At 29.3% G+C, this 16440-nt stretch overlaps 1 protein-coding gene across 1 annotated transcript; it reads left to right on the top strand.

The window, feature by feature from the left end:
- The first annotated feature begins 7046 nt into the window (after nucleotides 1–7046).
- LOC111894364 (phospholipase A2-alpha) lies at nucleotides 7047–16189 on the top strand. The gene is made up of 4 exons (XM_023890436.2): nucleotides 7047–7380; nucleotides 7483–7525; nucleotides 7604–7729; nucleotides 15791–16189. The coding sequence occupies exons 1-4, from the start codon at nucleotides 7234–7236 to the stop codon at nucleotides 15964–15966; spliced, it is 492 nt and encodes a 163-aa protein (XP_023746204.1). The 5' UTR covers nucleotides 7047–7233; the 3' UTR covers nucleotides 15967–16189.
- The last annotated feature ends 251 nt before the right edge of the window (nucleotides 16190–16440 follow it).

Raw genomic sequence — 16440 nt, forward strand, 5'->3', positions numbered from 1 at the left:
GACTAGACAGTTCTTGCATCTCTGTAGGTGCTAGACTATAGGTCGATTTAGTTACAATGGTATCCTTTGACTAGATTCTAAGTTTATTCGCATGACGGCACGATCACTCGTAGTCTTGAGCAGTCTCCGTCCTGAAGTTCATATTAGAAGTCATACATAGTTCATCAATCACAGTCTCGTGTATACGATTCATGTATAATTAATATTGAAAAGGTAGTCGAATAAATGATTCCCCTTTAAGCTCACATCCAGACAAGGAAAAGAAGTTAAAGCGGAATCATCAATTCTAAACCTGTAGAACCTTGATTATCTACCACCCCTGTGTATACATTCTTCAGAGATAGATCAACCATAAGGGTCTTTGTATTGAACTTGACATACTGTACAAGTGGTATTCCGGGGAGGTTTGCTGAGGTTTCTTCGGGAAGGATACGAATCATAAGGTACTCTATGCATGGGTACTTCGGAGTTCTGGAATGACGGCTTCGCTAGAAAGGCGATTACGGAGAAAGAGATGTACGCACGAACTGGTATTGTGAGGGTCGAATTGACTCAATTTATCTGATAGTATCGGACTCATTTGGAATATAAAGGCATTAAATTAGATCATAAATGCGTTACAGACAAAACACAAAAGTGCAACTTTTAATAGAGTTACAGTACTTTGGATTAACTACAAGACTACTGTGGCAAACAAGGTATACTACAAAAGAGAAGTATATGCAACACAAGGTTCCTTGACTGATGGAATCTTCCAAAAGATAGGACTAGAGTTGCACTAGTTTTAAACAGCTTGAAAGCATACTTAAAATACTGCCGATTTGAAGTGTTCCTATATTATAGTAGGGTCCTTAGCTGTCTTTTGTTGTTCTGGGGTCAAACTCCTCCTGTTCCCCCGTCACCCTTCTCTGTTGGGCAGTCCCTTTTGAAATGTCCCATTAAGCCACATAGATGGCATATCCAAGAAATTTCAACATTGGTGGTTGAAGTAATGTGTTGGATCCGTGTCCTGCAGAAGCGGATAGCATGTCCCCTTTTTGTTGCAGTTTAAGCACTGCATTTCCCGACAAGGTCCATGATGGTGATAGTTGCATTTGTTGCACTTTGGGATATTACCAGCATATTGTCTGGCTAGGTTACGGATAACTGTGATACTAGTAGGGATGGTAGTAAGAGTTGCAGACGTCGTGGCCACGAAGGCTGCCACTGGTGATTGTTTCTTGTTCATCCCTCAGGGTGATTTGCCTTTACATCTATCCTAGAAGTTTGTTTATTACTCTTGGGTTTGAGATTCGGAGTGTCATGGTAGTTTGATACTCATTGATGTACTTGGTTGTTACTTTGATTGGAATTATTGATAACCATCCCACTACCATTTGCATTGTTAGCGTTTAGGTGAGTCATGACAGCTATCACGGCAGCTGAGACTGCAACTTGAAAGGTAGTTGCATCAATCTGAAGAGTTGGTGTTTGGTTGATGGGTTTTTTACTTTTCTTTGGCGATATGATTCTGTTACACGAAAAGAAAATGAGTTTGTGAGCGATTATGGTTGAACCTAGATGTATATCGATCGTTCATGAATGGAGTAGAAGTAAGTTCTCAAGGGTTTGACCTACATCCCTATGATGTAGTCCTAGTAAGGGTAGAAGTAAGTTCATAGAATGGTTTCAAGACAATTGCTATCTAACCTTCAACAAGAATTGGATATGATCCCGGAGCTAAATTACCATAGTCCAATAACTCGACTAGAGTGAGTTTCAGAAATTAGCCGACTGTCAATATCCTTGATATTTATGATGTAATAAGTTTGGGAAAAATTGACCTTGTAGAATGTCTTACATCATATCCGGAATGATTGGAATGATTTCATGGATGAAATCATGTAAGATCACTAGATCAAGTAAGATATCAACTAATTAGGGCAAGAAACTTACTAGTTTTATAGATCGGGGGTGAAGATCAGGATGATAGTTGAGAGGATTTTGAAGAGAATCGGCCAAGGAAAGGAAAGGAATGAACAAATGGCCTACACTTGATCATATAAGGAGAGTTTACGGCCGTAAAATCCATTGTGGTGGCCGTGAACTCATGGTCAATGTGTTTAAGGCTTGTTCTTTGTGCTATAGCTTCAGCAGATAAACCCCGACACTTATCCCTTAAGTGTACAAGGCTCAGAACGCTCAAATAAACTCCAAATTGTGCTAACTAACATCAGGAATGAGTTTGACTTTCAATGAAGTGTTTGACTGAACAAGATAGAAAATTCCAGGTTGTCACAGGTAAGCTCAATATGCATGCAAGAGGTTTAGGGTTTGGTTCTAACACTTTAAGGGAAATAGAGCCTGAGAGAATGAGGGTTATGAGAGACATAAGATCTTTAAATAGGGTGCAAACCCTAAAATTTAGGGTTTGCTTCTGGCCAGACTACGCGCAGCGTAGGCATGGGTACGCCCAACGTACGTAGGGACTTCCCCCGATTCACGCCTCACATATGTACGCCGTGCATACACTATGTACGCCTAGCGTACGACCGTCACCCATAAAACACATATATTCTACTTTTTTTAATAAGCTGCAAAAGAAAATACCTGACGACCCGGGCATTAAAATTATCCATATAAATCATATGTGATTATATGTATCCAATCACATATCATTATTTGGGACAAATTTATTTTTGCTCTTTCGATTCAATAATGTTTCTCTTGTATTTAATCACATGTGATTATATGTATCTAATCATATATGGTTTATATAGACCTGATTTGGTGGTGGCGGTAGGTGGTGTTGATGGGTGGTTAGTGGGGTAGTGGTGGTGGTGGAGGTGGGGGAGGGTGGTGGGTAGCGGTGACGGGTGGTGGTGGTTGGTAAATAGTGGTAGGTGATGGTCTTCATGGGTTATAGTTGATTTGTATTGGCAGTGGTTATAGTGGGTGGTGGGTGGGTCGGTGGTGGTGGTATTAATAGGTTGGTGATGGTGGGTGGTGGTGGCATGTAGTGATGTTTGGTGGCAGTGGTGGCGGTGAGGGGTGGTGGGTCATGGTAGGGGAGGTGGTGATGAGTGGTGGTGGAGACGGGTGGTGGTGGGTGTGTGGGTGGTGGTGTGGTGACGAGTGATGGTGGTGATGTATGGTGGTTCGGTGGGTAATGGGTGCGGAGGTGTAGATGGGTGATAGAGGTGGGTGGTTGTGATGGGTGGTAGTGGTGGTGGTCGGTGGTGATGGTGGTAGCTGATGATAGTGTTGGTGGATGGTTGTGATGGTAGTGGAGGCCGATAGTGGTGATGAATTGTGGTGATGTGTGGTGGTGGTGGGTGTCGGTGGTGGTTGTGGTGGGTGGTGGTGATGGGTGGTGGTGATGAGTAGTGATAAAGGTGGGTAGTGATAGGTTGAGGTGGTGACTGGGGGTGCTGGTGGTGATGGGTGGTGGTAGTGGCGAGTGGTGATCATAATGATGGGTGGTGGTCATAATGGTGGGTGGTGGGTGCATGGTTGTGATGGGTGGTTGAGGTGGGTGGTGTTGGGTAGTGGTTATGGTGGATTATGATAATAGGTGGTGGTGACGGCTGGTGGTGATGGTGATCGGTGGTGGGTGGTGGTGGTGGTGTTGGTGTGGGTGGGGGCGGCGAGTGGTGGTTGAGGCGGGTGGTGGTGGTGGGTGGGGGTGGTGGGTGGTAGTGGTGATAGGTGGTTGTTATTATGGTGGATTATGATAATAGGTGGTGGTGACGGCTGGTGGTGATGGTGATCGGTGGTGGGTGGTGGTGGTGGTGTTGGTGTGGGTGGGGGCGGCGAGTGGTGGTTGAGGCGGGTGGTGGTGGTGGGTGGGGGTGGTGGGTGGTGGTGGTGATAGGTGGTTGTTATAATGGTGGGTGGTGGTCATAATGGTGGGTAAGTGGTAGTGATGGGTGGTTGAGGTGGGTGGGTGTTGGTTGTGGTAGGTTGTGATGGTAGGTGGTAGGGGTGGTGGTAGCGGGTGTTGGTGATGTTGATGGGTGGTGGTTTTGGTGGGTGGTGGACTAGGGTGGTGGTGTTGGCAATGGCGGGTGGTGATGATGTTGGTTTTTGTGGGTGGTGGGTGGGGGTGGTGGTGATGTGTGGTGGAGGTGGGTGGCGGTGACGGATGGTGGTAGTGGTGGATGGTGTTGTTTGGGTGGTGAGTTGTGTTGGTTAGTGGGTAATTTAATTTTTTTTATTTATATTAATATTATTTGATGATTTTAATTTAAAAATGGTGTTGTCCAAATTTGTTCTCAAATGTTTTCGCAATAAGAAATGTTCTCGATTGAATGCTCCCATATATATATATATATATATATATATATATATATATATATATATATATATATATATATATATATATATATATATATATATATATATATATATATATATATATACACAGAGAGAGAGAGAGAGAGAGAGTTAGGTTCAAATGTTTCTAGCAAATATTTGTGTTCCTAAATGCACTAATCATAATTTAGCAAATAATTAAATAATTTATTAAATAAATAAGGGTATTTTTGGGTTTTTGACACATTCAATTAATGTGATCATTTAATTAAATTCCATCAATTAGGGAAAGAAAATAATTAGGTTTGACCTAATCTCTCTCTTTTATCTCACGTTTTCTTCACCTACAAAAGAAAAAAAATCAAAGGAGTCGGCTTCACAGTTTCACCATCATCTCCATCGCCGATCACCACTCGTACATACAGACACCACCAAATTCTTCATTTTTCAAGGAATCAAAGGGCTTCAAGAAACTATGCGGGTACCGAATAGTTGTAGGTTCGGACAGTACACCGGCTGCCTTTACTTTCTTAATCGACAACTCTACCACCGACGACTCCAGAATCTACTGTTCTTTAGTCGCAATGGCAACTAGGTATATTGATTTTTTCCTTTCTTATAGTTTCTCTATATGAGGCCTAAACCTTTTACTCAATATTCTTCCTGTTGTCTTGATTTAAGTGCTAGTGCTTTAATCGTTAGTTGTTCTGCAACAATTTATTTATAAAATTTATTTATACAAGTTTGTTTGTCTCGTAATGTTTGTTTTGATTGTCAAAAGTGTTAAATTGCGTAATATCACTAAATCGTTAATATGTTAGTTCCATTACTAGATGTTGAACACCCATGCCCCTGAGGTACTGTTGAACATCATCCACGAAAGCTTTAAAGTCTTCGTTCCTTAACTCAATACAGTTAAATCCTCACCCTTCAAATTATGAATTTTATTTTGATGATCAAAATGATTTTGATCAATTAAGAATTCATTTTTTACCTATTTATTCACAATAAAATTTTGGTCACTTCTTTTATTTTAATATAGTAGTTTTCTGTTGCACTCACATCTCGAGGATTAAATCTAGTTTTTTTTGGTTTGGTTAACATTCTAAACTTTCATTTTGCATTGATATATAATATTGGTGAAGAGTCATTCTGCCAGAATTGAATATAGTTCTGTCAGAATGGAATCAAGAATTTGAATTCTGTTGGAATGAAATCATGATATTTCATCACTAATTTGTGTATTTTCTATAATTATTGGTTATGGATTTTGGAGCAATTGACACGTCTTCAAATTTGTATAAAAGACTTTTGTTTTTTATTTTTCATTTGCTAATGTGTTATTGGGTTCTAAACTATAATTGGATTTCGTTTCACAGACGCTTGAAGAACGGGTTGCAAAATTGAAAGTGATTCTCACCAACAATATTCTTTTTGAATGTATTTGTGTCTTTTGTTAGATTTTGATGTTTTTCCTGTTAATTTTTAACCGTTCTTAGTTTTATTTTTTAACAATAAATGTAATTTTTAGTAATTGTTACCCATATTCTTTAAGAATTAGTGTAATTTTTGTTTTTATTCTTCAACTGATGGTTCAAGAATTTGTTATTTTTTAAAAAGTTCGTTTTGTCAAAATATGTATTCTGTCAGAATATTTATTCTTTTATGGTTCAAGAATGTTTCAAGATACTCATAAACGTATTCTGTTAGAATGAACTTAATTAAAAGAATGTTTCAATAAATGAACTGGTATTCATTCTATAGAAATATGTATTCAAGCATTTAATATGTATTCTAGCATTCTGAAAGAATATATCATTTTAATAAAACGTCATTCTGACAGAATAAATTCGGTTATTATAAAAAATACATTAGAATTAAATCAATTAATATTGAATTACTTTAAAAAATTCAGATTTTTAAAATTAGGAGAATTAATTATCCCTAAATTTCCGAAAATTTCTTTTTTTAAATATAGTTAATTGTCCAAAATACTCATATGCTGAAAATTATGTGATTATATGGTACATGCTATCTTACTGTAATATCATAGACTCTTATATCATAACCATTGATTATATTTCATCCGATTGTCCACATCTGTTCATTCTTTCTGACACAATAGTTAGCAAAAACAAAATAACGTAAGCGATATATATATATATATATATATATATATATATATATATATATATATATATATATATATATATATATATATATATATATATATATATATCTTCCTATTCTAATAAAAGAATAGTTTTATTCTCCTTTTAATATGTGTCATTATATTATGCCTCATAATTAATGTATATTTTATTTTTCTTTTGTCATGTGTCACCTAATTTTTTTCTTCTAATTAATGCATGTCACTTATCAATCTATTTATTCTCCATTTCAAATTTCAAATTTTAAATTTCTCACTCTAATTATATTAAGTTAATAATATTATAATAAAAATTAAAATAAAATTAATACAAATTATAAAGTGATATAATTTTACATATTTAGTTAAATCAGTGGTTATAATTTTATATAATTAAAAAAATCCTCTTAATTAATAATTTATTTAAAATAAGTGATTAATAATTTTGAGTTTTTACTATTAAAATTTAATTAATTTTATAATCGTGATTCCGACGGCTTTTATATATATATATATATATATATATATATATATATATATATATATATATATATATATATATATATATATATATATATATATATATATAAGATGACAATGGAGTGAGAAATGTGATCTATACACTTGACACTAGATATCCAAAAACAAGTCACGAGACTTGTTCCAACACAAAAAAGGAAATCGAACACTTTTAATGAGTGTCCATGCCACCCCTTCTACCCCTACTCTATCCCACCCACCCTTATTATCCAACCATCTCTTCCTATAAGTAAGAGCTTTTAAGCAAAACCATGCATCATCTTCTAGTTCCCTTTGCTTCTTCAATGGCATCAGCTCTCCACTTTTTAATCTTCATTTCCTTTCTAACCCTCAATTTTTCTGCTATTTCCCTTTTTGCCCTTAAAGTTCATGTTGGTGCTAACACTGGCCTCAGTTTGGTAAGCTTGATTTTTATTAACTGCTTTAATTTTTTTTCTTGTTAATTATTTGATTTTTAATCAATATAATGTATTTTTTCCCTTTAATTTTTGAGCATTTAGTCTAAAGCCTGCAGCAATATATGTGAATCCTCCTTCTGCAAAGGTATATATAAATACATATTTCTCTAGGGATCGACTTTTATTTTATATTTTATTTATATGTGTATACATATTTTTTCAGTCCCACCATTGCTGAGATATGGGAAGTATTGTGGAATATTATACAGTGGATGCCCAGGAGAGAAGCCTTGTGATGATCTTGATGCATGTTGTATGAAACATGATTCCTGCATTTCAGCCAACAACAGTGAGTATTAATTTCCAATCAAAATTTCACGATTTTGTTCCCAATGAAACATTTATATATAAATAATCGTTAATTATGAAACATTAATTATATCAACTTTAGTTTATATCTTTTTATCTTCATATTAATCTATATATAAGTAGTATATATAAATTTTTAATTAGGGAAACAGATAATTAAATAAAACTCAATTAATATAAAATATTTTTTCAAAGAACTGAAAACTAAAATAATTATAAATTAAGTATACTTTAAGTAATTTTTGTTTTTTACATATAAATAAGAAGAAAATTAAATTAAGTATAAGGTTACTTTAAGCAAATCTGTGCATCTTCTATACTAAGAATTTATATCCTATAATATGTGATTAAAATTTATTTAATTAATTAATAAATTAAAACAAATAAAGACAAAAAAGGAAAAACAACAAAAATTGAAAAAGCTAATTATAATTAGCTTTGTGCAGTAACAAGTAATGGAGAGAGAAAAAATAATTGAAAACTCATAAATACTTTACCTATTTTTTCAATTTTTTTATAACCCAAAAGATACAATTTAATAATCTCCTGTTGGAATGACTCAAGAATATTTAAAGGAGGCCACATTACATGCCATAATTTTTGTAACATGTGACTCCTGATGGACATTCAATGAAATAATTGCTCGTTGTTTATACTAAAATATCTATGCTCCAATCATTGCATTTTTGTATTCCATTGATAAAAATGTAATATTGTTTAATTTGGATCATAAAAATAGCAACAATTTTAATAAATGTTATTTTCACAATTTATCCATCTGTTCATCACAGTTATTTCAAAATATTTATAATTGATTATATTTAAAAAAGTTTTTGAACTTTTATCTACTTAAAGGATAATTAGTAATTCGAATATTCATAAAAGTTTCAAATTAATAATATATCAGGTCAAAAAATTCTAAATTCTTGAGACCAACAAAACAAATGTTCAGCTGCGTATAGTTGAACAAAGAAATAACCAACATATCAATACCAATTAAAACAATTTATAACTAGATGATAACAATTTAACTAATATAAGAATATGATAGTGATATTATTAATCGGCGGACTTTAGTTGGAGCCTACCTTTCAATTTCTTAAACACAGTTGAAAATTTTTGAAATTTTTTCCAAAAAAATGCAATTTTTACTACACGCTGCTACCTCTAAAATTACATACGCTATTCCAGACAATTTGTTCCGTGTAGTTAATATTATTGTTAGAAAAGATAAACGATAGATCTTGATGGAAAATTAATTAAACTCCATATAAGGGCATTTGAAGTAATGCAAAACTTCGAGAAATTAAATATCTTTTTATTTTTTGTTTTTAATCTTCATATCCATTTAAATAATGATATGTGTTATATTAATATCCTAAAATATTATTAAATATTATTAAATTACTATTAAATGTTACACATGTCACGTTTTAATGGGATAAAATGATATATAGGAAAAAAAATATAAAAATATTTAATTTCTTCAAAACTTCAACTTTATTATATATGTTCTCAACAATATCTAAATTAATATTCATAATTAGTACCAAATACAATACAACCTAACATAAGAAATTTTCGTTATATATTATTTCTCAACTACGAGATTTTGCTTTTGGTTTGTTGCTTCAATCACTTAATTTTAACAGTTAGATTTACCAACTTCAATAAATAAAACCTACTAAACTCGTTTCTATAGATGTTTGGTAGTTGGAATATTAAATCCCCTGTGCGCTCACTGCATACTTATTAAGGGTACACCGAATACAATATATATATATATATATATATATATATATATATATATATATATATATATATATATATATATATATATATATATATATATATATATAGGGTTAGGTTCATGTGAGACGGCCTAATTTTGTGAGACCGTGAGACGAATTTTTTTATTTTTTTTAGTTAATTCAAGTTCCGAAAATAATATTAAAAAAAAGATTTTTTGGATTTTTCCATTTATTTTGCATTTTAAAATTATTTTTTAGAATATGTACAGTGTAGTATTCTATTAGAATATTTCATGCATTTTAAAAAAAACGGGATTTTTTTTTAATTTTTTTTATTTTTTTTAGTTAATTCAAATTCCGAAAATAATATTTAAAAAAAGAATATTTAGAATTTTCCATTTATTTTGCATTTTAAAACTATTTTTTACAACATGTACAATGTAATATTCTATTAGAATATTTCACATATTTAAAAAAAAAAACGGGATTTTTTTATTATTTTTTTATTTTTTAGTTAATTCAAGTTCCGAAAATAATATTTAAAAAAAGAATTTTTGGATTTTTCCACTTATTTTGCTTTTTAAAATTATTTTTAGATTTGGTTTCACAAAATTAGAATGACCCAAAATGAACCTGGACATATATATATATATATATATATATATATATATATATATATATATATATATATATATATATATATATATATATATATATATATATATATATATATATATATATAGGCCGGCCCCGAGATTTCGGAATCCCTGTGTAATTTAACAAAAATTAGGCCCTAAAACTTAAAAGGCCTGAAATTTTAAACAAAAGAATGACAATTTTTCATATTCTAGTGTATAAATATATATTTTAAAATTTCATTCAAAATAATACAGAAAAAATAAAATTGCTTCTATAATCATCATTTTCTTTAAACTCAGGTAGCAAAGAGTAACACATTCGTCCTCTACAAATAACTATAAAAAAAACATAAATCAAATCAGAAAGTTGAGTTACATTATTAGAAAATAAAAACTTTGACCTGCTTCAAATAAAAAAGAGAAGATAAGAACTTACCTTATAAATTTCGACCTACCTCATAAAAAATCTGAAATATAAAACCTGTAAACTTCAAACACGGATTGAAACTCAATAGATTATTGCTTCAATGCTTATAAGTTCTAGAACTAAGAATCATAAAGAATGAAAAAAGCTGATATTTTTATAAATAATTTCAAAAATGTAGAGATAGATAAAAAAAAATGTATAATAGCTTGATTTGAAATCAGAAACATGTAAACCTCAAAAAGGGAATAAAAATGGACAAATTATTGCTTCAATCTTCAAAATTCGAGAAAACATGAATAAAAAATAATTAAAAAATCTAGTTTACTTCTAAAGAACATCATAAATGTATCAGATAGATAAAAAAAAAATAAACAATACCTTTTGATTTTTTCCCTAGACTCATCCCAAATTCTTTGATTTTTGAACCTAATAATCAACAAGAAAAAAAGAACATAAATATGAAATCAGAAACAATGAATGAAACAAAATCACAAAAAAAAAATTAATTACTTTTTACAAATCAGAATGTATCAGAAATTAAAAAAAAAAATAGAAATTGATTTGCTTGTACCTATAAAATCCTGAAATTGATTTCCTCAATTCCTTGTTCCTTTTGAGTTCTGATTTTTGAAACCGATATCCTTGTTTCTCCAATTTTAGAAACCGGTTATTGATTAGAGTGCAGTCAACCTTCTAAAATCAAAAAAATCAGAAATTAGATATAAAAATCTAAATAGAAGAAGAAAAAGAAGTAACGACTCATAAAAAATTGAAATACCTTAATCTTACCTTCTGATTTCAAATCTTAAACATGTAAGAAACTTGAAGCTTCTAAATCGTTGCCTCCGATTGTAAAATAAATCGTTGCTTCAAAGTTTCATGAAGAAAGAAAAAGAACTATGATTGTTGAATGCCTTTGAAATTGAAATCAACTAATGTGTTGAAAAGAAACAAACAATAATATTGTTCGTTGTTGCATGTCGAGAAAGATTTAACCCATGCTACAGAAATCAAAGCGTTTTCTTTCCTTTCCAGAAATTTCATTTTATCCCGCTCACTTATCGACTGATACATGGATAAAAAGATTAACCTAATTTGTTTTGGGTCATTAAATGAATATAGGCTATTGTGAACGTTAAAGAATAATTGGGCCCTATGATTTCTTGGGCCCTGTTTATGGGCACTTTCTGAACTTCCCATGAGCCGACCTGATATATATATATATATATATATATATATATATATATATATATATATATATATATATATATATATATATACATATATACATACAGAAAAATCTCCAAAAAAAGTCCTAAAACTTTAATCCAATTTATGAAAAAGTCTCAAACTAAATTTTATTTACAGAAAAGCACAAAATACCGCTTAAAACTTCGAAAAAACCCTTTTCGGCCGGTTTTACAGATTTTACCGGTATTATGTCCTTTTTTATTAGTTTGCTCAAAATTTTAGGACTTTTCCAAAAATTACATAATAACCAAAATATTGAGACTTTTTTGAAAATTACCATGAAATTAATAGATATTATTATTAACAAATCATTTATAAACATAAAAAATATTTTTATTATAAAAAAAGGAAATACATTTGTTGCTCATTTCTAGGAATAAATTGGGGGTCAAAGTACTCTATTGCTTCCTGACCACTTAAACTCTCTATGTTCTTCTTATGCATTGTTGTGGGTATGATGGTGAGATGAACTTAGTTAGCATTCCTCTAATGTTTGTGTTCCTCTTATGTTGTTTAACCTAACTACCAACCAACATTCGTACCTTACATGTTAACAACCATCGGCTAACACAAATCTATAAAATGTGAAAGGTGAACCGTGAATGATAATTTATATGGAAACAAGTGAATGGTTATTATCTATTTAAATTGTCATTCAAAGTTTACTTTTCAATCTCGATAAACGTGTGTAATTTTATGCTTGTTACCGGGTAATGTTTAGAGGTTAGGTGGTAGTTAGGTTAAAGAACATAATGAAAGATCTTAATGTTCGTGTAATGATATTTTCTAATAACACTTGATCATATAGCATCATGCCTAATAAAAAGTAGACACTTATTAATTGTGTATTAATAAATATGATCAAATCTTGTATTGGTCACGCCTAACAGATTACTTCTCACTATGACACCCACAACGCTACATAGGAAGAACATAGAGACTTTGAAGTGGTCAAAAAATAATAGAGAAGTACATAGTCGACCATTTTATTCCTAAAAAATTAGCAACAAATGTATTTCTTTTGTTTATAATAAAAAAAATGTATGTTTAAAAATGATTTATTAATAATAATATCCATTAATTCCATAGTAATTTTCAAAAATATCCCAATATTTTGGTTATCCGGTACTTTTCAGAAAAGTCATAATATTTTGAGCAAACTAACGAAAAAGGACAGAATACCGGCTAAATCTACGAAACCGGCCAAAAAGGGTTATTTCGAAGTTTTAGTCAGTATTCTGTGCTTTTCTGTAAACAAAAATTACTCCGTTATTTTTTCATAAATTAAACTAAAATTTTAGGACTTTTTTTCAAGGAACCAAATCTTTTTTTCAATTTCTAGAGCTTATTCTTTATCGAAAAAAAAATCTAAAAATATCTAAATGCGAAAAATATTTTTCGGATTCAACATGTGAATCTGGATTCACATTGTGTATTTTAAAAAATTCACATTGTGAATTTGACGTAAAAAAAATTTCGAATTTGATATCATTGGGAAAAGGATAAAAAGTTATGAATTTCCGTATTTTTAGTTTTTTTTTTTGATAAAAAATAAGTTATAAAAGTTGAAAAAAAGATTGGTTCCTTGGTTTCTTGGTTAACTATAGTTATGTATTGAACCTCACCCTATATATATATATATATATATATATATATATATATATATATATATATATATATATATATATATATATATATATATATATATAGGGTGATGTTATATCTATTGTGTGCATGTAGGATTGATTCTGGACCAATCATTTTAGTTATTTTAAGAAAGTAATTAATGCATATTAGATGTAAAAGATATAATGAGCATTAATTAGAACTTCAGCATTTAATATGCATTACTTACTTTCTTAAAATAACTAAAATGATTGGTCCAGAATCAATCCTACAAGCACACAATAGATACTAAAAACATTTGAACCTAACTCTCTCTCTCTCTCTCACACACTCTCTTTCTCTCTCTCTCTCTCTCTCTCTCTCTATATATATATATATATATATATATATATATATATATATATATCTATATATATCTATATATATATATATATATATATATATATATATATATATATATATATATATATATATATATATATATATGGTTAGGTTCATTTGAGACCACCTATATTTTGTGAGACTGTGAGACGCATTTTTTTATTTTATTTATTTATTTTTTATTTTATTTTAAATTTTTTTTAGTTAATTCAACTTCCGAAAATAATATTTAAAAAAAGAATTTTTGGATTTTTCCATTTATTTTGCATTTTAAAATTATTTTTTAGAATATGTACAGTGTAATATTCTATTAGAATATTTTACGTATTTTAAAAAAAATGGAATTTATTTTTATTTATTTTTTATTTTTTTTAGTTAAATCAAGTTCCAAAAATAATATTTAAAAAAGGAATTTTTAAATTTTTTCATTTATTCTGCATTTTAAAATTATTTTTTAGAATATGTCAGTGTAATATTCTATTAGAATATTTCACGTATTTTTCAAAAAAAATGAAATTTATTTTTATTTTTTTTTAGTTAATTCAAGTTCCGAAAATAATATTTAAAAAAAGAATTTTTAGATTTTTCCATTTATTCTGCATTTTAAAATTATTTTTTAGAATATGTCAGTGTAATATTCTATTAGAATATTTCACGTGTTTTTAAAAAAAAAACTGAATTTTTTTTTATTTTATTTTTTATGTTTTTTTAGTTAATTCAAGTTCCGAAAATAATATTTAAAAAAAGAATTTTTGGATTTTTTCATTTATTTTGAATTTTAAAATTATTTTTAGATTTGGTCTCTCAAAATTAGAATGATCTCAAATGAACCTGAACATATATATATATATATATATATATATATATATATATATATATATATATATATATATATATATATATATATATATATTAGCAAACAATTAGTATACATGCATTCATGTTGATTTTTATATTTTGCTAACATTATGTTTTCGAAAACTAAAAATGATAAAAACCGTCACTTTTAGATCATAAGGATATAAAACTATAAAACATAAGAAAATCTCTATGAAAATTTTTCTTTAACATTAGTAAATTAAAAAATGGTATTTCAAATTGTTAAATATATATATCTAATGATTAATAACTTATTATAACTTCTTATTGACTTCATCGTTATCGACTTCAATTTAATTAAGTAGTGTTCATAACCATTTTAATTTTATATATATCCCTTTTGGTTAAGCTAGTAGATTACTTGGGTCGAGAATTTGACACAATCAACTTGCGTAGAGGTCGTGAATTTGGTACATCTATGTTAAAAAATATGATTTTTTAAGGTGAGATGTATAAATAGAATTTATAAATAAAATAAATTTTATTCTATAAATCCATAACGTCTTAAAATTTTGATTATTAAAACGAGATTTAAAATTTTGATTTTAAAATTTATCTAAAACTTTAAGACTTAACTATAAAATAATTTTTTTTTTTTAAGATTATAACTAGTTTTTAAAGTGTTCTACAACTAAACCATAACTATGAGATTTTAATTTATAATTGATCGCTATTAACAGTTAATAAGATGATGTTTTATTTGAAACTTAAATAATCTTATTCAAGAGATATGATTGTTATAAAAAGTACATAAAGTATTAGATGCATGCAATATTCATTTTGATTTTTTATTTTTTTACGGTATGTTTTCCAAAAAAATAAAAAAGAAAAAAAAACTAAAAACTATATAAAAAAATCATCTCTTTTTATATCGTGGTATATATCCATAAAAAAATTATAAAATATAAGAAAATCTCTATGAAATCCTTTCTTTTAACATTAATAAATAAAAAATTGATATTTCAATTTTTCTATATATCTAAAGATTTAGAACTTATTATAACGGCTTATTAACTTCATCATTGAATTCAATTTAATTAAGTAGTGCTCTTATCATTTAATTTCAAATTTTTACATGTTTTCTACAGACAACTATTTGAGCGAGGAATGCAACAAGGGGTTGTTGAGGTGTGTAGAAAGGTTTAAGAAAGCAGGGAGCAAGACATTCAAAGGCAACACATGTGATGCAAATGATGTTACCAACACCATTAAGCTTGTTATGGAAGCTGCAGTTCTGGCGGGCAGATATATTCATAAACCCTAATATAATATGCAAATCATACTCCCTTCAAGTATGGAGATAGTTTGACATGGCATAAAAATTGGACGACATTTTAGAATCAATGAATTCCAACAAAAAGAACATTATTCTTTTATAATTTTAATCAAATACATTTTGATATTGTATTTGTAGCCAAACATAATTTGAAAGAACTGATGATAAAGCTTCTTTTCATGACTTGAAATCACAATATTAAAGTTGCACATTTTGATTTATGTTGTAGCGATCAGTATATATTAATAGAAAGTATTTTTTAAAATCCACTTTACGTGTATATAACTATATATGTATATGCCTTTTATAAAATGATTGCATCTTATTTTTGAACAAACTGGATGATTGAAATAGAAAACATCTAGCAATGATTTAGAGAAATACCAAGAAGTATTACATAGGAATCCAAATATGCTGGTTTTCATCCGCTACTAGAAAATGAGGTATCAGCGACAGATTAGC

The sequence above is a fragment of the Lactuca sativa genome, chromosome 7, assembly GCF_002870075.4.
Source record: "Lactuca sativa cultivar Salinas chromosome 7, Lsat_Salinas_v11, whole genome shotgun sequence".
In the NCBI taxonomy this organism is placed as follows: domain Eukaryota; kingdom Viridiplantae; phylum Streptophyta; class Magnoliopsida; order Asterales; family Asteraceae; genus Lactuca; species Lactuca sativa.

Coding starts and splice junctions, on each gene's coding strand:
- LOC111894364 (XM_023890436.2), top strand. CDS start 7,234: ATGCATCATCTTCTAGTTCCCTTTGCTTCTTCAATGGCATCAGCTCTC. Junction 7,381..7,482: donor CTAACACTGGCCTCAGTTTG/GTAAGCTTGATT, acceptor TTGAGCATTTAG/TCTAAAGCCTGCAGCAATAT. Junction 7,526..7,603: donor TGAATCCTCCTTCTGCAAAG/GTATATATAAAT, acceptor ATATTTTTTCAG/TCCCACCATTGCTGAGATAT.